The 22,518-nt window shown below is 40.9% G+C and overlaps 1 protein-coding gene and 1 long non-coding RNA gene across 3 annotated transcripts; one reads left to right on the top strand and one right to left on the bottom strand.

The window, feature by feature from the left end:
• Positions 1-87: 87 nt before the first annotated feature.
• LOC129526076 (uncharacterized) lies at positions 88-22,073 on the bottom strand. Of its 2 annotated transcripts, none has more exons than XR_008670685.2 (3): positions 21,917-22,073; positions 4,551-4,695; positions 88-179 (listed from the first exon to the last, which is right to left on the bottom strand). It is a non-coding gene; the product is annotated as an uncharacterized lncRNA (long non-coding RNA). The 2 variants fall into 2 exon arrangements; XR_010133609.1 differs by lacking the exon at positions 21,917-22,073 and adding an exon at positions 9,537-9,595.
• On the top strand, positions 19,456-19,788 carry LCE2D (late cornified envelope 2D). Its single transcript, XM_019039208.2, has one exon. It carries the CDS (start codon positions 19,456-19,458, stop codon positions 19,786-19,788), a length of 333 nt encoding a protein of 110 aa, XP_018894753.2.
• Positions 22,074-22,518: the final 445 nt, after the last annotated feature.

Here is a 22,518-nt window from a genome sequence, read left to right as displayed (position 1 = left end):
GCTGGAGCCACGGCAGCCCCCAGAGCTAGAGCTGCAGCAGGAAGAGACTGGGCATAGTGCTGTGCACTGGGATGGACAGTTTGGGGGGCATTTCAGAGTACACTTGGAAGGGCACTTGCAGGGGGCTGACACTGCTGCTTGTTCTGCTGGCAGGACATCTGGGCAGGTGTTCAATCAACCTGGAAGAGAATAATGACATGGTATGGATTAGTTAAATCAAGGGGCAGTTTTTTACCTGCTCTAGAATGAGTATGAAGGGCGATAGTAAATGATATTCAGAAAACATAAATAAGCATCCAGAGGAAACATATAAATCTTTCCTCTAATTAAAAGTACACAGATTTAAAATGCAGATGTAGTAAACAACATCTTATTCTCCTTTATAAAAGGACACAAGGATTTCTCAGTCTTCATAGTCTTGCATGCAGCATTCAAAACTCTCTGAAGTGCCACCATATTATTATAAAAACAAGCCCCTAAAATAGATGAGGTTGGCACACTTGCCTTTTGGCCCAGGGCAGTTTCCAGAGTGGCAAAGTGCCACTGACATCTTAAGCCACAAGGCAATAGTTTCCTCTCCCTCTGAATTTTATTCCTGTTCAGTATGGCAGAAATCAAATACATAACTCTTTTTCCTAAGACTCTTTACTTCCTCCAATCTCTCTGTCCTTCTCCAACCCCTCTGGTCTCCCAGGTTCTCATTCATCCTGGTCACACAAAAGAGCACAGACATGTCCCTAGGGAGTCAGAGCAGATGAGGTGCTGGAGCTGGGTTTGTGTCTTTTATAGACCCAGGCTTGGCTCCAGTAAGAGCAGGAAGTGGCTCTTGTCCAACCAGGCATGTGCTCGGTGATTTGTGACATTCCCTTCTCTCCTTGTCCCTGCAATTCAAGGAGGCCTTGGGAGCTCCCAGGACCCCTCTCTGGGGCTAGGGTCTAGACACGCTTTATCCAGTTGCACCCTCTTCTAGGCTGGAGCTCTGAAGAGTTAACTTGGGATGCACAGGGAGCCAATGTCTGGATAAAGATGCTATTTGTTCTTTGGGAAAACTCAGGTCAAAGCCATGTTTTATTTTTTATTTTTATTTTTCATTGTGGAAACATTCCGTTCTGATTTCCCCCATGCTTGGGGTTTGTCTTTGAGGTCCTGCTTTAGGTACCAGCCATTCCTAGGCTGGTTGTTCTGGAGTTTTGAATTAGGAAGAACCCTCCCCACCCAGCCATCCTTCCTGGGACCTGTCCTTCAGGGTGGACTCTGGGTCTCTGCTTCTCCCTCAGCTGTCCTCTGAGGAGCAGCTGTGCTATTCTGATTTATTTTACTTGTGAGGATAGTGATGACTGAGCTGATTGAGTCAAAACAATTAACTCTTTCTTAATTTGGCAAGAGGAAGGCAGGCTATAGAGGTCAGGTCTCTGTAACTATAGTCAGGAAACCTGGTGTCAATTCTAGCTGTAACTCGTGACCTTTGAAATATCACTCATGTTTCCTAGGCATCTGTGTTCTTTTTTAAATGATCAATGAGTACCCTAATACTCATTGATTTGAACATTAGGAAATGCAAATAGGTAGCATATGTTTTGTACGTAGAAGATGCTCAATAATGCATGCTAAAACAAATGAACAGCATCTAGGCCTTATGGGGGGGGTTGAAAGATGGTCACTTACGGTTGCTACTTTTAAGGAGCTTATCCCTAAACTCTAACAAGTGGCCTGAGAAGGGCTTGTCATGCTGGGGAGCTTCTAAATCTGGAGTCCAGTTATCCCTGGGAATGAGGAATGGGAGATGACATTGACTGAGGGATTGAGTACAGCTTGACATTGAAAAATCAGGGAAGAGTTGGGTTAGACAGATTTTTTCATTTATTGAAGGCAGTCATTGTACCATTCATTGTTTGAGGAGTAGAATAAAGCTGTGAACTAAATGGCAGTGGCCCCTCCCTCACTGAGGTTCCCAAATAAGGAGAAACATATGACCTCTAAAAGTCTCTTTTAGAGGTACTCTCTTCTCAATTTATTTATTACCTATTTTCAGACAAGGTCCCTACCCTCCACAAGCTTTCAGGCCAAATGTAAAATAGATAAAAAAAAATGAACAAAGTGTTTGGTTAAATGGACATTCATTTAGCACACCAGATGAGGTCTGTGGACATCAGTCTGGAATTCGGGATTTGGAGGTGAATCAGACACAACCTCTAACCTGGAGAAGCTCACAGTCCACTAGAATCTCTGAAGCACTTCTTTGCATGAGAAAAGCCCATGAGGTCCAAAGCAGGTGGCTCTGAATTTCATCTCCTGAATCACTACTTTGCAATGAGATATGTGAGATATTGTGATTAGTCCAAATTTTTCTTTGGTGTTGTCAGCCTGAGTTTCCTCATTCTCTGTGAAGAGATGTTTGTAGCAACCATGATGGAGTGAGAGGCAGGACTGAAGTGTATGGGCATTTACATGTGGTGTGTGTGTGTGCATCCATCATCCATGCATGTAAACACACACACACACATACACACACTTATATACTTAATTGGCGGTGGGTACAAAAGCACAAAAAAGCCAATTCCCCTGGTTTTTGGTGGCTGGGGGATAGAGAAGAACTTCATTACACCCACTGGTGTCCAAGTTTTTTAGTGTGCCTTCTCACTGTTCCATGTACTGAAATGCATATGAAACAGCATACTATTTCATAAAGTTGTCCCTACTCCGTAAGATTTCTTACTAGTATTTTAAAACATTATAAGATATGTGTGTTTATTTCTACAATTCTGATCCTATCAGAATGTGAGAGCTGCTGAGTAAAGAAACCCTGTTCTCATCCTCTTGGGTCCCCGTAAAGTGGTTGTTCAAATAAATAAATAATTATGTTAGATGGATGAGTAAATAATGATGAATGCCAGGGTGATGATTTCAGAACTTTATCTCCAAGTCCCTTTAGACTGGGAATCAATAACCTCCAAGGTGGTATCTCTAAATGTCTCCAGAACCTCTTCATTCATCAGAAGGTCTTGCTAGGACCTCAAATCTACACTCCTCCCAATATTTGTTCTCTTTCCACCATATGATCATTTCTCTGGTCAAGACATTTGATATCTTGGTATAATCTTTGATCTATCCCTTTTCCCCATCATATATACACAAAGGGACATCCAGTCTTGTAGATTCTTTTGAAAAAACTCTCTTAAAGTTTTCTATCCTCTCTTTCCTATTTGTCTCATCTAAGCCCCACCTCACAAAGCCTGGTAAGAAAGATGTGACCACCTATTTCATGAGAAGGGACTGGCACGCAGCGACCCGGGCCTTAGAGCCTCAGCCCAGTGACCAGGTTCTTGGGATCTCAGGCCATCTGAGGCTTATATTTGGGAAAGGGTGTGACTCGTTGAAGGCCCACAGGTCTTGGGCCCCATTGAGAGGCCGGAGTGCTCCTACAGCTCTTTTGGAAGGAGAATGTCAGGAATGGCCCTAAGTGTTCCTTGGTTGTGAGAGATTTTCTCCTGCTCTTTCCAGAGACAAGGCTCATTTCTGAGCCCAGCCTGGGGACTCCTCCTATGAAAGGTGTCCCTCATTCTTCTTCTTCATCCTTTTGGACACCTCTGCAGCCTGAGCGAATTCTGAGACTCATCCTGATAAGTGTGTCTGTGCAAAACCAAAGGACATCTCTGGATTTGGCAGTTTTGTGGTTTTCAGATGTTTAAGCATTCTGTACATGTCTTCTAGGAGCAGAATTGCTGAATCTTGGTGTATTTAGTAGCTAAGAATTTAAATTTATAATGGAGTGCTAATCTGTTTTTCAAAATGATTGAATTTTTATGCCCAATATCCTTAAATAAATTTGAAACGATCTACTCCTTTATAGTTTTGTGCTGTTTGCCTAGAAAACAATTTTGGCCATTGTTTTCTACGTTTCTTAATAGTACTTTAGTTTCTCAACTAGTTATAAGAGAATTCATACTTTTTGTCTCTTTTTGAGCTTATTTTACTAGATTATACTTTTTAATGTATGTTTTCCATTTTGTCTAAGCTTTCAACGTTGGCAGTGTATAGTTATTGACAGTCTTTAATTTTTATATTTTGTTCTCTGCTTTATTATTGTTATGAAGATACATAACTTTTTAATTTATAATATTTGATGATAATTTCTCTTTTTTAAACCTAGATTAGTCTTGCCAGGGTGGGTTTTCTGGGTATTTGTTGTTGTTGTTGTTGTTTGTTTGCCTATTCTGGAATTGGGACTCCTCTATTTAAAAATATTTCTCATCCTTAAGGATGAGAGTTTTTGCCAAGTTTTCCTTTCAGCATTTTCAGATCCCAGGGTATGGTGGTCAGGGAGCTACCACGGAGGATTAAGTCCCCTCTTGAGTAAAGCCAGGGAAACATAGAGAAACCCTGCTCCTGTGAAGAACTCAGGAAAATGGTTGGGAATTAAATTAGTTTGAGTTTCACATCCTCTTCTCTCTTTCTCCGACCCCCTAGGAGGTGGTAGACTACAATCTAAAAGGTAGGTAATATTTTTTGCCAGGGATGGGGAAGGAGAAGTACCAAGGTAAAGTCCTCACCTGATAAGCTGGTTTCCTGATGCTTGGACTACAAAGTGGGGTCTTGACCTCACTGGGGGCGTGACACAGACACTGGAGCCTTTCCCTCGTAATTATTTCCAGTCAGAATCTCTAATACTCCCCAGCAGAATATGAATTCACAGGCCTAAATAATAAAAACATAAAGTCACAAGCATTTAAAAAGACTCCATTAACATCAGAGGTATTAGAAATAATTCACCATTGTTTAAAATGAATACATAAGATTCTTTGATATTCTATGAAGTAAATTCTTAATTCATCAGCACTTTTTGCCCCTGACCAATACTTTTTTAAAAAAAGTATTATAAATATACTGAATATGAAAAGAAATTGAATCAAAAGACAAGAAAAAAGAAATTGAATCAAAATACAAAACTGCTTATGAGATATCCAAGGAATAATAAATACAACTAAATGTACAGTAAGGGACACACAAGTTAGAAAATATAAAAGAATAACAACAACAAAAACCCCTAAAGGATAAGACAGAAGGTAATGAATATAGAAGACAGACAATGGAGATCTAACTTACATATAATTTGTATACCTGAAGAAGGAAAGAAAGACAATGAATTAGAATAAATACTTCACATTGTAATTCAGAGACTTTTATCTACGTATGGAGTAAAATTCTCTTTCTTCCACTCAATGCAACTATAAAACCTGGGAAGACTGACAGGAACTAGCTAGTTGGGAGCTAGAAATAGCAGCAGACAGATAGGGGAAGGACATGAGAATTAAAAAAGTAGAACTGAAAAGGTGCATAGCTTCACTTTTCCTCCTTTGGTTTCTCCTGGCCTGAACTTAATGCAGGTGGAAACCTGGAAATGAGCGCTGTGGGGCACATACAGAGTTTTTGAAGAAGTCAGCTAGTTCTGGCTTGAGGAGCAAAAGGGTAAGCCCATAGAAGATGTGGAAGTCCCCCATTTCAATCTCCTTGTTCTTTCATACCCCATATCTCAGGCAACTCCATTGTGGATGGCAGTGACAACAGCTGATAAGGGAGCTAGCAGGAGTATAAAATGTGAGAAGAGGAACTCCTTCTCCATTTCGTGGAGCTGTAATCCCAAAAGGGTGGGGCCAACCCCTATTGCTTTCTTTCTCTCGCTGTCTTCCCAATTCTTGGTCCTAGACATGGGCCTAGTCCTATAAATGTGTGGAGAGAAGGGTTACTAGAGGCTCAGTTTCTGGCAAGAAGACCATGAAGGTGAGCCTCGCTGAACCTGAAAGTACTGAGGAGATTGCAGAGGGAGAGACAGAAGCTCAGGAAAGAGACCCCATAAAATTGTTTATGAATTCCAGAGTTTGCTGCGAGGACACACGTGCAAGGATCTGATCCTCATTAGCAGACAAAAACGTGATAACTTATTAATAGAGGTTCTACTTCCCAGATCTCAGGCTGATGCTGGTTGGCACTCACTCTGGACAGGTATGAACAGCACTACAAAAACTTCAAAAACTTAATTGATAATTGGAATAGTTTTACATGGAAGGTTGCCTGTTAAAATGAAAACATCAACATTTTCCATCAAATTTAAACAAGATCCAGAGTCTTGTTAGAATGTTAAAAATATCCAGCATACAAACAATTACTTTACAAAAGAAGAACCACGAAAATGTCACTCACATAGGAAGAAACAATAAACAGAAACCAATGCTCAGATAACACAAATATTGAAATTATCTGGCAAAGGCTTTAAAGCAGCTATTATATGAATGCTCAAATGAACAATTATAAACACTATTGAAATAATGTTAAAATAAAAAGTCTCAGCAAAGATAATAATATAAAGAAGAACCAAATAGAAATGTTAACACTAAAAAATGCAATGATTAAATTTTCAAAAAGCCACTGGATAAATTTAATAGCAGAAGGAGACGACAAAGAAAGAGTCAGTAGACTTGAAAATGGATCAGGAGAAATAATCTAATCTAAACAACAGAGAGAAAAACAAACAAGAAATTAGCAGAGCATCAGGGATCTGTGAGACAATAACAAAATCTATCATTTATGTCATTGAAATCCCAGAAAGACAGAAGAATGAGTGTAGAACTGAAAAAAATGTGTGAAGAAATAATAGTTGAAACTTTTCAAGTTTAGTAAAAGAAATAAACATACAGTTTCAAGAATCAGAGTGAACCCAAAACTCATGAAATCACCAACAGTGATCACAAGCTAAGCTGAAAAAACCCTGATAACATCAGTTGAAAACTAAAGACACAGGAGTAATCTTGAAAACAGCCAGAAAAAATGATGCATCACTAAAACAGGAGCAAAGATTCAAATCATTGCAGATTTCTTATCAGAAATCACAGAGGCCAGAAGAAAGTAGCTTATCATTTTTAAAGTACTGAAGGAAAACAACAAAAATGACAATTGTCAACCAGATATTTACATGCAGCAAATAATTTTCTGTCTTTCAACAATGAAGGTGATATAGAGACATTCTCAGATGGGAGAAAACTAAGGGAATTTAGAACCTGCCCACCTGGACATCCCTAGTACTTCCAGCTCTCTGCACGTATGGGCAAAGTGGCTCCAGAACTCAAGGGCAACCTAGATACTGATGAAGAGCTGCAGGTGCTGGCTGTTGAAGGTGAGAAAACAACAGAAGGTGGGGGTTGGGGTGGGCAGTGTGCACAAGAGCAGTAAAAAGGGACAAGAGATAATCTAGGTAGTACATGCATGTTGACTGCCAAAATTTCCCCTGAAGTATGCTCTTTATATTTTAAGAATCCTAACAGAGGACTTATATTGCTCATTTCCATTCTTCATTTAGACTAACTATGCATACACATAAAAGTTCATTTGTTCACAGTTTTCACTCATATACATTTTTGCTTTATTTATGGTAAAATTTTTCATATTGTGTGCCATCTCATTTTATTTCATTGTTTTCTGGGTACACATTTATGTTTTCCTAAATTTTAAATATTTAAATTATTTTTTCACTCAGATAACATAATATATATTTGTTTTTATTTTTTCTGAATAAAGATATATGCTTTTCTTCTCCTTTCAAGTCTCCAATAAATCTAGAATTTGTCTGAAGTATTTGGTGATGCCTCCCCTCCCTTGGTTTCCCATGGTAGAGATAGATTGCATTGTTGCCAGTATTCATGCCCTTATGCATTGTGACTTTGCAGTTCCCCTCACTGAGGAGCAAAATATATTTCCTAATCCCTTGACCTCGAGTTTGGCCTTCTGGCTTTCTTTGGTCAATAGAATAACGGAGCAGTGATGGTATCCCATGCCTCCAAGGAAAACATGTCCAAGATAGCCTACAGGCCCCAAAAGGAGGGATGAAAGACCTGTGGAGCAGAGCTGAGCCACCCAGCTGAGCCCAGCCTAGGTCACATTTGACCTCCATCACCCTGAAGACCTGCACTCTCACAAACTAAATAAATAATTGTTGTATGCATTTTGTTTATTACGTTGTCGTTGTGCACTATAATTGAGGCCACAGTTAACGGATATATTCCTGAACTCTAATCTTAGTCTCATCAACCATGAAAAGCTTTGCAGCGTTCTAGAGACTTCCCACTTAGGTTTTAGCTTTTTGTCCTACATATCCCCGAACTTGTCAAATACCTTAGGGGAAAACTAGGTGTGCACTTGAGGGCCCCCATGTGTCTGCTACAGGCTCAGTTGATTTCTTTGTCTCCCAGCTATGTTCTTTCCATGCTTAAAATCTGGGTTCTCAGTGTTTTACCTGCCCAGAATTGACAAATACTCTCAGGATTAAAAGTGGTTGCAGAAGTCAGCTCCTCTCCCTGGAGTCTTAGCTCCTCCGGTTCACACTGCTTCAGCACTTCTCTGCTGCCTTCCAAAACACAATTTCTGGTTTAATCTGAGTTTTGTAGTTATGTTAGTTAGGAGAACTGGTCTCTCAATAACTATTTCATCTTATCCAATGAGGAAAGTTTGCAAGGGAAGGTATGTTTTGTAATTAGAAAATCTACCAATATAATCAGTGCATTTACAGATTAAAGAAAAAACAAAAAGATCAAAAGATCATCTCAATAGATGTAGAAAAAAAATTTAACAAACTTTAATACCATTCTCAATGCAGACCTCTGAAAACCTGTAATCAAAGAGAATATTCTTATTCCTCTAAACAGTAATTAGCAAAAGTCTGCAGCATGTGTTCAGTCAGCCTTCTTGAACTGGAACTCACAAGTTTAGGTTATTTTTTCTTTTTCTTCATTTTGACTGACACTAGAATTTTATGAATCTTTTTTGTTATCAAAAGACATTTTAAAATCTATTAGAGCCAGGCGTGGTGGTATGTGCCTGTAGTCCCAGCTACTCATGAGGCTGAGGTGGGAGGATTGCTTGAGACCAGGAGTTTGAGACCAGCCTAGGTGACATAACAATATCTCTTAAAAAAGAAAATATATGAGAATAATCGTGCTTCTTCTCCTTGATTGAGCTGCAGATAGGCACTTTAAAAAAAAACATAAAACAGCTTTCGTTATATTGCCATTACATTTTAAAAGTCAGATGGACCTTAGACGGAGAAACTGATGCTCATAGAGGTGAAGTGACTGATCCCAAGTCACAAATGAAAATGCAGGCAAAGCCAGAGCTAGAGGACTTTTTTTTAAAAAATTCCCTGTCTACTGTTGGACCCTAAACACTTTGAGGCTTGCACAAAAGCTTGCACTGTCTCCTTACTACTGATAGAAGGAAGTCAATTAGATAAAAATTTTTCTCCTAATTTTCAACTTCATCTGCTGACTACAACTTGGCTTTTAAATACAGTCTTCCTCCTTCCATTTTTCAGCAATGCAAACCCTCAATTGGAGTCATATAGATCTACTTACTCTGCATTTACTGACTTTAGTTGTAAAGTGTGGAATCATGCACACATCCCTGCTTGAAACATGCTTCTCTATTTTCTCCATCTACCCCAACAGCTCTCTGTGGACTGATAAACTCTTGTCTGTCAGCTCCAAACCTACCCTTCTGGGCTCTACTTCGTGATGCTGGCCTGGGCTTTGCAACTGTGGTTCTACTTTGCGGGCAGTCCTCTATTAGGTTTTGTCACTAGGGGGCGCAAGAGACGCAGAAGTCAGGAGAGAAAGAAAGGCCTGTGTCACCCTATAGATTTTTTTTTTTTTTTAATCTGGCAGCAGCAGTTGGTTCCTGTTCCCAGTTTTCTCCACACTTCCAGAACTATCCTCTTCTCCTTTCCTCAGAAGCACCGGCCCCACTAGCCAGTGTCCCACCTCAGAAGTTTGGGTTCTCGCTCTGCAGGTCTCTCCTCTAAATTCCTAGGTTTCAAGAAGTCCATCTCCTTTCCCTTGTTCCCTATCCTTAGTGTGGCAATAGCTGTTCCGCATGATGCTAGAATTCTCCATATTTGCCTTTTCAATCCTCTAATACCTGTTTAATCCAATGCTTATTGTTTCTGTCAAAATAAGGAGTGTTTCTGTTTCCCTGAATGGACACAGACTGATACAAATCTCTAATAGGTTAACATGGAGGAACTGATGGACAAAAAGAATATCCTGAAATAATACTGTACTTATTTCATTTTGTGAACTTGTAACAATTTTACTGGCAGAAAAATGTGACTTATAAAGTTAAAATAGGTCTATACAGTTCAAAAGCAATTGTACCTGATGTTTTAAGAAATCTTAGATATTTATACTCTTTCTTGCTAGCAGAAAGTCATTGAAATGTCAAATGTTTAAGTAAAATGTAAGAGAAAAACATAGTTTCTTAAAATTGGGAAGACTTTGTGAAGGGAAAGAGTGTAAGTATCCAGTTCTTACAGAAGACCTTTGATAGACACGGAGAACACCGACATTCAATGAATGCAATAGGATCCCTTATTTTGAAAAAACATGTAAAAAAAGAGTCCTCTTTAAAAAGTTACAGTTAATATATGTTTTTGAAAAGAGAAAGAGAAAGAGAGTGAGAAGCTGGATCACAGACTGAATTAGGAAGAAAGGAAACTTATTTATTTATTTCCAAGAAGGAACAGGATCATAGAGTCTTGAGAAACCAGATTCTTGTCTCAAGGGTCAGGAATCCTATGCTGCTTTATGGAGTCCCAGCCTAGGAAATAATATACTTTGATGAGATTTCGTTCTCTAACTTCAGAAGAGTAACTCAGTATCTCCCTGGGAAGGATGGATTGAAGAGACAGGGAGGGAAATGTCAGGAATTACCCTGCAGATGCCCCAGTATGGGAGGAACCACTTCCTGCTCCACCCAGAACCATGGCTCACTAAGGCCCAGTCAGGCAAGTGCCTGCCTATAAAATGTGTGTCAGGACCCCGCTTCTCATCTGCCCTGACACCCTGGGGACTGCCTGCTCCACACCTGGGTCTGTCCAGGGTGAGTGGATCTTTTGGAACCTAGACAGAGCACAACTGAAAGGGTAAGTAGCTGTTGAAAATCACAGGGGGAAAGGAAAGACAGGAAAAAAGAGGGTAATAGGAGTAGAGATGTTGGCCTAGGAAGATCCAGCCTGGGAATTAAGAGTCCCTGGGAATTAGAGGGATTAGCCAATCCAAATTCTTGCCAATGTCTGGCTTCTGGCAACTGAGTCAGCTGGCTGGGGAGGGATTATTCCACACTATTCACATCTCATAGATCCATTTCTAGATGCTTAGAGAAGATGGCAGAGGCACACAGAGAAAATGGCAATACCCAATATTACCATGAAATGCCAACTGGTATCCTTTCCTCTACCTCAGATATAATTCCCTCCCTCCTTCCCCTCCCCAATCTCTTCCTCCCTCCCTTCTTGGCTACCTTTCTTTTCTCATTTATTTATTCATTCATATATTATTCCTATATCACCAGCTATTTATTGAGCTCCTACTAATTACCTGGTGTTATTCTAGACATTGGAATATAGAAGTATGCAAAAGAGGGGAGGATAATCCCTGCTCTTATGGTGCTTCCATTTCAGGGGGAAATCTACATTTATTGGACATCATCTATGTGACAAGAACTGTGTCATATCTTAGAGACAGAGAAATGAACAAGATGGATGCTTTGGCTTGACTGTGTGTGGGGGGGGGAGGGGGGGGTTATGATTTGTTCAATATGTCAGCAGCCCCAGGGTAGATTCCAAAGGAGGAAACAATGATCTAAGATTTAACAAGTCTATAAAACACCTGTATTGGCTTTTAGGTTGACTGAACTCCCACAAAGATGTCCTGCCAGCAAACCCAGCAGCTGTGCCAGCCTCCTCTTAAAGGGCCCACTACCAAGTGCCCCCCAAAATGTCCCCCTAAGGGCCCCCCTAAGGTGCCCTGTTCAAGTCTCTTCCTGCTGTGGGCCTAGCTCTGGGGCTGCTGTGGCCTCAGCTGATGATGGCATCAGGGCTCCAGCTATTGCTTTGGGGCTGCTGCTACCAGGACTTTGAGCATCACCTGAGTAACCGAAACACCGACGACCTGCACCAGTCTCATGCATCTCGTTCATCAGTGCCTTTCATCCCTTCAAGAGCTCTTGCCTCAGAGCATTGCTATGCCTGAGGTGTGTCTCAGAAGCAGCCATTGGCATGGTGACTTGGGGCTGGGCTCAAAATTTGCTCTCTTGAAGTTTGGATGTGATTGCTCTGAACAAGCTGCTTTGCCACAATAAATATTTTCAAGTTTCCTTGCTTCTATTTTTAAATATTTTATGTTTCCATCTACTTACCAATTCCCATTTCTTCTTCCTGAATACACTGCTAAGGTTCCTAACTTTGGATGAATAGAAGAAAAATCAACCCTCCAACATAAAGAAATTAACTTTTAAAAATACGTAAATGCTTTGTTTTAATAAATAAAATAAGATGAAATAAATAACCTAAAATATGAACACACTGTTGAAATAAATAAATTAAGGATATAATGGTGTATCAGGGAAAATATTGCTATAATATGTTCAAAATATTCCTTTAAATAATTGTCTTTTAGGTGACTATGAAAGAAAATGTCCTTGCATATAAAAAGACATTGTTTCCTAAATGCTCTTACGATAAAATATGAGATAAATGTATAATTTTGTGCTCAGTCTCTGTGGCGGAGCTAGCTGTTACATAAAAGAGGATTTCTTCAGAGGAATGCCATGGTTTCCCTGAGTCCAAATGAAGGAAGCATATTATCCCCTGCTCTGATTCTTTGTTCCTTCTTATGCACAGGTAAAGCTAATTGAATTAAGCCCTCTTGACATCCACACATCAAAATAGAAGCCCATTTCCAAATGTGCAGTGATCCGGAGAGGATGCCTATGTGGTTCTTCCTCGTCCTTTTCACTCTTACAGCCTCAGGGTGGGGATGTCTCAAAGACATCCAGCTTACAGTTTCTCCAGCCTACAGACCCTTCTGATTGATGTGGTGGAGAGCTATTAAGCAATCTTAGTACCCACCTCTGTTGGACCTCCAGAATAGTCAGTTAGGAAAGGCCTTGAGAAATAAGGTTAGGTCTCAATGGGAATTCCTAGCAACATTTGAAAACCTGCAGTGGGATAGTTCCACCCACCTGAATGCCTATACAGATGTTACTCAACTTATGATGGATTTATGTCCAGATAAACCTATGGCAAGTTGAAAATATCCTAAGCCAAAAACACACTTAATATAACTAACCTACCAAACATCATAGCTTAGCCTAGCCTTCCTTAAACAGGCTTAGAACACTTACATTAGCCAATAGTTGAGCAAGATCATCTGGCAACAGCGTACACCATAGAGTATTGACTGTTTACTCTTGCAACCCCATAGCTGACTGGGAGCTGCAGCAGCGTGCCAGGCATCAACACAGACTTTCATTTATAGGATGTATTGCTAGCTTTGGAAAATATCAAAATTCAAAATCCCAAGTATAATTTCTACCGAAATAATAAAGTTGAAAAATCCTAAGTTGAACCATTGTAAGTTGAGAACCATTCTTCTGTCTCTACATTGAAACATAGTCACAGTGGGGAGAGATTATATTTCCTTCACATCATGTTGTATCTCCAGAGTTGACCACATAGTCAACAATACTTGCTGAGTGTATGTGAGAGTGAATTAATGAACTCTGATTTTTGAACTTACTAATGGAGGACAGTCCAGGAAATCCTCAAATTGTTTTCTCTTTAGAGATGTTCTGTTTTTTTTTTAAATTCACCTGATCATATCCTTTTCTCATTTACTCTTGTAAGACCTGCTTAATGATTACCTAATTTGCTCAGCCAGAATCTTTGAAAATAGTTCCTTGCTCTGGGAAATCCCAAGGCATAGATATGCAGTGATTACAATTATAATACTTAATTAATGTGACCTATTCATCTAACACTGAAATTCTTCTAATTCCAGTGATTAAGAAGATAGAAATACTGGATATAAATGGACATAGGCAGTGAGGGTGTTGGTGTGTGTGTGTAGTGATCATATGTAATTAACATAGTTTTATCCCATGATAGTCTATAAATAGTGCTGTCTGGGTCATGAAAAACGATGGGTTCTGTCTTGGTTTTGATTGGGAAGTAAGTGCATAGATATTGCATAAAACCAGGAGGACTGGAGAGAGGGAGCACAGCATTCAGCTGGGGAGGCCCTTGGTCTTTGCACTTTGCCCTTTGGTTCCACAGAGGTATAGTCAGTACAGCACAAACAAGGCTGCTGACACTGCACAGTAGCCGGAGCTGCTTCCCATGCAGGGGTCAGTCACACAGGAAGAACTGGAGGTGAACATGGGGTGTGCACTGGAGTGGCACTGTGGAGGGCCCTTCAAAGGCATTGGCGTTGCTGGCGGTGTTTTGTCAAGGTATCTGAGTTTGAAAGTGAATTGAATAATAAGTCAGATAAATTAAAGCAAGGAAGGGAATAATTTTGCCCTTTTAAACCTATTCACGGTGTGCTGGCAGACAGTTTATAAAATACATTAGTATCTAATTAGTACCTGTAAAGAAACATATTACCCCAAGTTAAAAGTATTAGAAGTGACATTCCTGAAAACAGAACTAATGCTAAATCAATGTCAATTTCGGTCTCTCATCATTTCATTTCATATCTACAGACCCAATTCCTACCTACTGTATTTCATGAGCTTTAAGAGGGTATCAGTTGTAAGGGGCACCCTTATTTCATGCACCATAAGGAAAGAGAAAAATGTTGCAAATTCAACTATTACATGCCACCAGTCATATGCTATATGCTGATTTAAGGGCTGTTAACAAATGTAAGAAGAGTGTATCATGGAATTGATGAATTAAGATAAGTATAAAACCCATCTTCTTTAGGTCATATAAATATGTATGTAGTTACTAGACGGGCCATTCTTGCTTTGCCCAGAACACCCCTCTGCTGTCCTGCTCCCTATCGCAAGGACCTCTTCTCCTCTTGTATTCCATACTCCTGGTGTTGCTCTTTAGACTCCCACATGGTTCTGTCGAGAGCCAGTTCAATGGCCCCCAGTGGTAAACTCACTCTGGCAACCAGCTAAGGAAAATGGCAGGTTCCAGATGAGGCAAAACAGATGCAGGACAGTGTTAGGAAATCTCTTAAAAGTTATGCTAATATCAAGATCTGAAATGAGTCCCAGTTCTGGCAGGACCACGACACATGAATTATCCAATAGTTCTCTGCCTGGAGTTCATGGCCCTCTAATGTCTATCACCAAATGTGACTTCAGCAAAGAGCCATTCTGGACCTGGGTTCTGAAGCCCCACTTTCCTGTGAAATCATCTTTTGTTAAAAATTAGGGGATAAAATTGTCCAGAACTTAAAATTAAGCCAAAAAGTGATTTCTGATCAGTCTTTTAAATTTTCACTTCTTCCTAGTAACTAACAACCTTGCCTAAGATTTATAAGACTCTAGGTTTTTAAAAAAATAATTAGTGGGATGATTTTGCTTACAATATATGGTGTTGATTAAGGCCCAGACTCTGTAAAGCTAGATTGAACTTACAGAAGATTTACAACCTCATGGTTTCATTGCCTTTTAAAACTGTAACCAGTATGTATCTAAATTTGCAATCTTGTTTTAGAATTTTTTCCTCTGACTGTATATACTTTGTTATCTCGAATTCTTTGAACCAGCATTACCATCATGCTGGTTCGCTTATTAACGAGTGAAACAAATCTTTGATATATGTCTGCTATATATTAACATATATAAATATACTTTTAACTTTTTGGAAGTTATAGTTAAATAAACCCTTATCTCCACACTTACTCTTTTGGGAGTGAAAACAGGCCCAAACCAGACAGTGCCAGACAGTATCAACAAGAAGATCAAAAGGACTACAAAGATATAGTAAAGGGAAAATTTGGACTAGTGAATCTATTAAATAAGGTGAGATACATCAAGATACATGTTAAGGCTTTTTCTTGTACTGTGGCTAAAATAAATTTCCAGCATTTCATGGGGAATAATTTTCTGGAATATATGGAGTTTAAGCTCCCAGGGAAACAAATCAAGGAGTTACATGGAGAGACCAGCCTGCAGGATACTGACTTTTCAGATGAGGTGAACTTCAGATGAAATGTCTGAAATCACCCCCAGGCCATTCTTCTTATGACACCTATGTGCTCCTTCATGAGGTCTTGCAATCATGCATTGATCCTGCCAACATTCATGTGGCAATGGTTTGGCTGGTCCCTGAGGGAAAATGGGCAACTTGACACAGGGTCTCCTGGCTCAGAGGGATCACATATGATGGTGTGAAGACAGTGGAGACAGAAGCAAGAATACTTGCAGGCAGGCGTTTCTTCACTGACTTGTGAACCAATTCTCAACATTTTCTGAGTTATAAAGGGACAAAGGGGACATGTTAAAGAGCTGCTTATCTCCCAATTCTGGTTTCCCAGGGGATCAGATCCCATTAGCTCTTCCATCACTTATTCAACCACTCAATACAGATGTTCATGTATCTGCATGTTCATTTCACCTGCACTTTTATATGAATACAGCATACACACATACAGTGCACACACCCACACACACACACACAGGCTTGCCTCCCCTACTTCCTCACTTACAACATTGTTACAAATATCTTTGTCAAAGATTATGAGGAAGCTGAGGGTGATATCACCATGAAGACAGTGGAATGAACTAACATCTTTTAGTCACATTGGGAAATAGTGACTCAGGAGGTTCAGTCCCCAAATGTCATCTTCTTTGGTACCCATGTTTGTCTGCAGTCATCTTCAAAAGGGCCAAAATTCTACAGTCCTTGAGGTCATGGGCTACTTATTATTCACCTCTATATCCGTATGTTTGGACATACATGATCCAAGAATGTTGTAGGCTTTCAAAGAATGCCTTTTGAATTCACTGCCCTGGTCACACTGTTGGCTTACTTTATCCTTCAGGTAAAAGCTCCCTGAGAGCAGGAATCAGATCTGATAATAGGATTGGATAACTAGGAGAATAGAATCCCTCAGTTAGAAGCTGACAGTGGGAAACTATACTTTCTCCACATCCTCCCCTCCCCCACTAAGTAGGCATTAGGCAATGTGAAGGCACGGTCTGTTTCTGTTTTAATCAGAGGTGTGAATATTTTTTTCAATTCTAATTTTAACATCTTTATTGAGATGTAATTCACATATTGTATAGTTCACTTGTTTAAAGTGTTAATTCAATGGTTTTCAGTATATTCACAGAGTCGGACAATCACCACCACAATTTTAGAACATTGTCATTACTCCACAAAGAAAACCTGTATTCATTGGCAGTAACTTCCCAATTTCTTCCAGCCCGCTAAAGCACCTGGAAGCCACTGATATTTCTCAGAGGACAGGCATAAACATAAAAGGAGATACGGGGAGCAGAATCTCGTCCAGGCTCCTGTTCCTCGGATGTCCTGAGTCAGCTCTTCAGGGGTCCAGCCTGGGAGAGGCTGTAACTGGCTAAAGCCTCATCCCCTTTCATTTCCAGAGATTTGCCTACTCTACACATTTCATATAAATAACATCATACAATATGCAGTCTTTTGTGACTGGCTTCTTTCACTTAGTGTAATGTTTTCAAGGTTCACCCTCAATGTATCTGTTTAAACTAAATGAATAAATGACTGGGTAACTCTGTCTAGTGCAACCCTGAATCAGAACTCTGAATAACTAGACCCCTGGCTGACCCTCTACTTCCTGGTAGGAAAGGAGTTCCTTCTCCATAGGAGCCCCAAGAAATGATGTCTACTTCCCAAGAGAGGTTTCAAATAATCTCAGTGTCTGATTGAATTAAACCCTCTGAGGGTAAGGGCTCTATACAGGCAATTAATGACACATAAGACCTGGGCAAGTACCCAACACATGGCATTAGTTTTCTTTGAAACACATATTTATTAAGGGTCTATCAGGCATATAGTGTTGTACCAAGTTTTTTCTTACTTCTTATTTAATATTCAAAACAGCTCAGTGAGATAGGTATATCTGGTTTATAATGGCCATTACATATGAGAACTGATACTCATAGTGAGTATCATAATGACACTCTAGCAATTGTTGATAATTGTTCTAGCTACTTCTATAGGTTACCAAGTTATCATATGCAAGTTTCCTGATTCCAGTAATGGATTCAATACAATTCCTTCGACTAAAGGAAACGTTTAGATTTTAGAGGGAATTGCTTATTCTCAGTCATTCTCCTTGCTCTAGGTGACAGAATCAACTCAGATTTAATTCAGTGAAAGCTTGTCATGATGAGTCTGAGGAAAAGCAGAAACTCAGAGGCCGAGAGGAAGGACTGTGAGTCTAGGCAAGGGAGGGATGCCTAGAAAGAGCTAAGGCTGTAGAAGCCCCCTGGGATGGCTGGATCCACAGCAGGACATGGAAGACAAACTGCTCAAGGTGTAGGGAGTCATAATGGAACATTTCCACAAGGTCAGGGAATGCTGTGGCTCAGAGCTGATGTAACCTCAGAGGACAGGCATAAAAAAGATGCAAGGAACGGAACCATGTCCAGGCATGGGTGCCTCGGGTTCCCTAAGTTAACTCTTTAGGGCTCCCACCTGCTGGAGGCTCTGACTGGCTAAAGCCTCTCTAGACCACAGCCCCATAGAGGAGTCCTAGAAGCTCCCGAGGCCTCTTTGGGTGCGGGGACTAGGAGACAGGAGAATGTCAGGAATGACCCAGCACGTGCCTAGTTGTGCAAGAGCCACCTCCTGCTCTTCCCAGAGCCAAGTCTGGGTCCTATAAAAGACACATCCAGCTTCAGCACCTCATCTGCTCTGACTCCCCAGGGACGTGTCTGTGCTTTTGCGTGTGACCAGGGTGAACGGCAACCTGGGATACCAGAAGGGTATTAGCAAGGTAGAGGGATGGGGAGGATGGAGGTAGGCTGGAGAAAGATAGTTGTGCGCTTGTGTTCTCCCATACTGAGCAGGAATAGGACTCAGTTTGCCTCAAATCTCTAGAAGCTCTGGGACTTGCTGGAGCTCACATAGAAGGGAATAGCTAACTGTGCCCATCTTTCCCAACTCTGTCTTCAATGACTTCATGTTGGCCATCTTGGGCAGATTTGCACCATGGAAATTGTCAAATGCTTCAGGCCAGGCCCTTTTACCTGGAGTTTTCATGGCTAAACATTTTCCAGAGGATCCCTGGTGTGTCTACAACACCCATCTGGGTGCTGGGGCTTGTATTAAGAGAACAGGTACTTCATGGAGCTGTGAATACTCTATTCAGGCTTGTGAAGATAGAGCAATCCCAGCTTCCCTCTGAAAGGAAGAATATGAAGCTCATTCTGTTGATTTTTTAATCTATGTACTTTTATCTGGAAGAAAGATTCAAGTTGTTTCTTTCAGGTTACTGATGTGACTGTATTATCTAAATATCATTCCTCTACACATGCATTGATTTTAGAGGAGGTATAATTATGACCTTTGGTTTGAAATATTTAAAGAGTTTCATTATTATCTTTTCAGCTGACTAAACTCCTGCCAGCATGTCTTGCCAGCAAAACCAGCAGCAGTGCCAGCCCCCTCCCAAATGTCCTCCCAAGTGTACCCCAAAATGTCCACCTAAGTGTCCCCCCAAATGCCCACCACAGTGCCCAGCTCCATGTTCCCCTGCAGTCTCTTCCTGCTGTGGTCCCAGCCCTGGGGGCTGCTGTGGTCCCAGCTCTGGGGGCTGCTGCAGCTCTGGGGTTGGTGGCTGCTGCCTGAGCCACCACAGGCCCCGTCTGTTCCACCGGCGCCGGCACCAGAGCCCCGATTGCTGTGAGAGTGAACCTTCCGGGGCCTCTGGCTGCTGCCACAGCTCTGGGAGCTGCTGCTGACCTGGGCTGCAGAAGAGCTCTGGTACTGAATGGTCAAAAACCTGCTACAGCCTGATGCTTAACTATTTCCCCTTCCTTTCATTCCACTCATGGGTGGACAGGGACCACAAAGACTCATGGGGCTTCCCCGGAAGAACTTTGTGCTTGATGGAGCACCCCAGATGGAAGCCTTCTTTTCCTCCTTTACCTCATGTTGTAATAAAGCTCTGATTTCTGACTCTTTAAATGTCTTGGTCATTCTCTTCTCTTCTGAGATTTCTAATGTCTTCTAAAGGTCAGGGCCCCAGAGAAATTCTCTTCATGAGGCAAGGACAGGACATGAGCAAGTGATACATGAAAGGCTGCTCCGAGGAACTGATTACCCCAACTGCAGGGTAGATGGAGCTCCAAGATGATCACCTCTGGCAACGGCAGCTTTGACTTTGTCCCCACTAAGCCAGACATATGTTCTAATTTTCTGTGTATTCCAGACATTGGGAAGGTTGGGAAGCTCTGTAGACTTGTTCTTCTCTAGGGAGAAGAACACATCTCTATGAAGCAAAACTTCCCTGCTGTTCGAATCAATAGTTGAATAAAATGCTTGAAACGAATGTTGAGACCCCTCCTCCTGCAAAGTACAGCCAATGGTCAGTGAACTCCCTTCCCAGGAGGGTGAGTCTGGTTAAGATTCACTTTTTGACTTGCTCCCTCAGACACCTGGCATCTCTTCCTCTCAGTGTGAAGGGAAAAGGGACATAGGAGGGGGAAATAATGACTAGTGCTTCTTAGGTTCAGGCTGACAGGTGCCTACATGAAGATGATGGATTCAGTGCAGAGAGATTCTGTCAGAGGTGGAGTCTCTTATTAAGATGTTCATCTGCCTCCTCATCCTTACTGCTGCTAAGACAAACACCCAGCTGTTTAACTAGTCTGAGATTCTGTACTCTCCGCATTTTAAATCACCCACTGCACTGAGTCAGTTTATTTGACTTGATGCTCTTCATTATTTTTTCCAGTCTCATTATTAACTGAATTTTCAAGTCCCTGACCAGTAGTAATTTTGAGGTTCTAAAAATATGTACATTGGTCATTTCTACAAAATTTGTAATATGATTTTAAATTTCCTTTTCAATTTTCAAGAGCTCTTGATATATCATGGATATTAACCTTGATCTGTGTTTATTAAAATATTTAATGCATCAGATTTAATTGAATCTGTTTATAATAGCTTTTGCTATGGAAACATTTTTAGTTTTTATATACTCAAATATGACTTTCTTCGCTTTTATAGCTTCAGGGTTTCCTGAGTTGGTTAAGAAGTTTTCCCTTGTCCTTAGTGTTTACATGTGAGCAGCAAAACAAATGAAAAAACCAAACAGTACAAAATGGAATGCCAAGCATGAGACCTAAGGTTGCCCGGGGCAGTTGAAGGCTGGCCTACAGAGAGAGGTGGACACCCAAGTGTGCTTTCAGGGACCTCTGCCTTAAGTAAGAGCAACCCACCGGCCATTCCCTTCCCCAGTGGGCCTGCTATCTGGGCCTCCATGTGCTCCTTTCATGGCGAGCAACTTCCTTTCTCTATCTAACCCTCCATACACAGAATAATTTCCCATCTAACTGTTTTTTTGTTTTAAATTATGCTTTAAGTTCTGCGATACATGTGCAGAACGTGCAGGTTTGTTACATAGGTATACACGTGCCATGGTGGTTTGCTGCACCCATCAACCTGTCAACTACATTAGGTATCTCTGCTAATGCTATCCCTCCCCTAGCCCCCTAACCACTGACAGGCCCTGGTGTGTGATGTTCCCCTCCATGTGTCCATGTGTTCTCATTTTTCAACTCACACTTATGAGTGAGAACATGCAGTGTTTGGTTTTCTGTTCCTGTGTTAGTTTGCTGAGAATAATGGTTTCCAGATTCATCCATGTCCCCCCAAAGGACATGAACTCATCCTTTTTTATGGCTGCATAGTATTCCATGGTGCATATGTGCCATATTTTCTTTATCCATTCTAACATTTGTTTTTAGCTGCATCTTACCTTGTGTTTGGCATGTGTGCAGGTGTGTTAGAAATTATGGTCTGATGCTATCAGAGGAACTCAAAATTACAGCAATTTAAAAAGGAAAGCAGACTATTTCCACTCACATATGATGAAGTCAGAGGTCAGTAGTCCATGGCTTGTACGGTGGTTCCCCGGAGTCTTCAGAAATGGATACCCCTCTGTCTTGTCAATTCATTGTTAGCAGTTGTTTCCTGGGAGGCAGTTGGTGATCTCGAGGTGCCTGATAGAGTTCTGATCTGCAAGGCTGTGCTTCAGATAGGAAGAAGGAGAAAGGGTGGGTAAAAGGCCCTGACCCCAGTAAAGCCTCTTACCTGAGCTTTCCTAAAGTCCCAACAATTTCCTAAATCTCACTGGCTGCTTGTACATACAAGGGGGATGGAGAAGTGTAAATTTTGATATCTGAACATGATTTGGTTCTGGTCAAAATTTAAAGATATAAGTTAAGAATTAAGGGGGCATGTATGTTGGGCACTATCCAATTAAGTAATTTTCTATACAGTTTGACCTGCTGAGTAAAGACAGCTGGATTGCTGGTTATCTCGAAATAGTGACACAGACTCTCGGAGTGCACTTCAATTACCTCTTAACACAAACATTCAGGAACATCCTGCCCACAGTTCCACCTCCATGGGCTCTGCTGTATGCACTGAGGCAAGCCTGCATGGAAGGTTGATTAGGCAGGGGA

The sequence above is a fragment of the Gorilla gorilla genome, chromosome 1 (assembly GCF_029281585.2).
Source record: "Gorilla gorilla gorilla isolate KB3781 chromosome 1, NHGRI_mGorGor1-v2.1_pri, whole genome shotgun sequence".
Classification (NCBI taxonomy): domain Eukaryota; kingdom Metazoa; phylum Chordata; class Mammalia; order Primates; family Hominidae; genus Gorilla; species Gorilla gorilla.
The sequence above is the reverse complement of the archived record's forward strand: the minus strand, read 5'-3'. Positions and strand labels throughout refer to the sequence as shown.

Bases quoted from the DNA above. Each gene is read 5' to 3' on its own strand.
- LCE2D (XM_019039208.2), top strand. From the start codon at position 19,456: ATGTCTTGCCAGCAAAACCAGCAGCAGTGCCAGCCCCCTCCCAAATGT.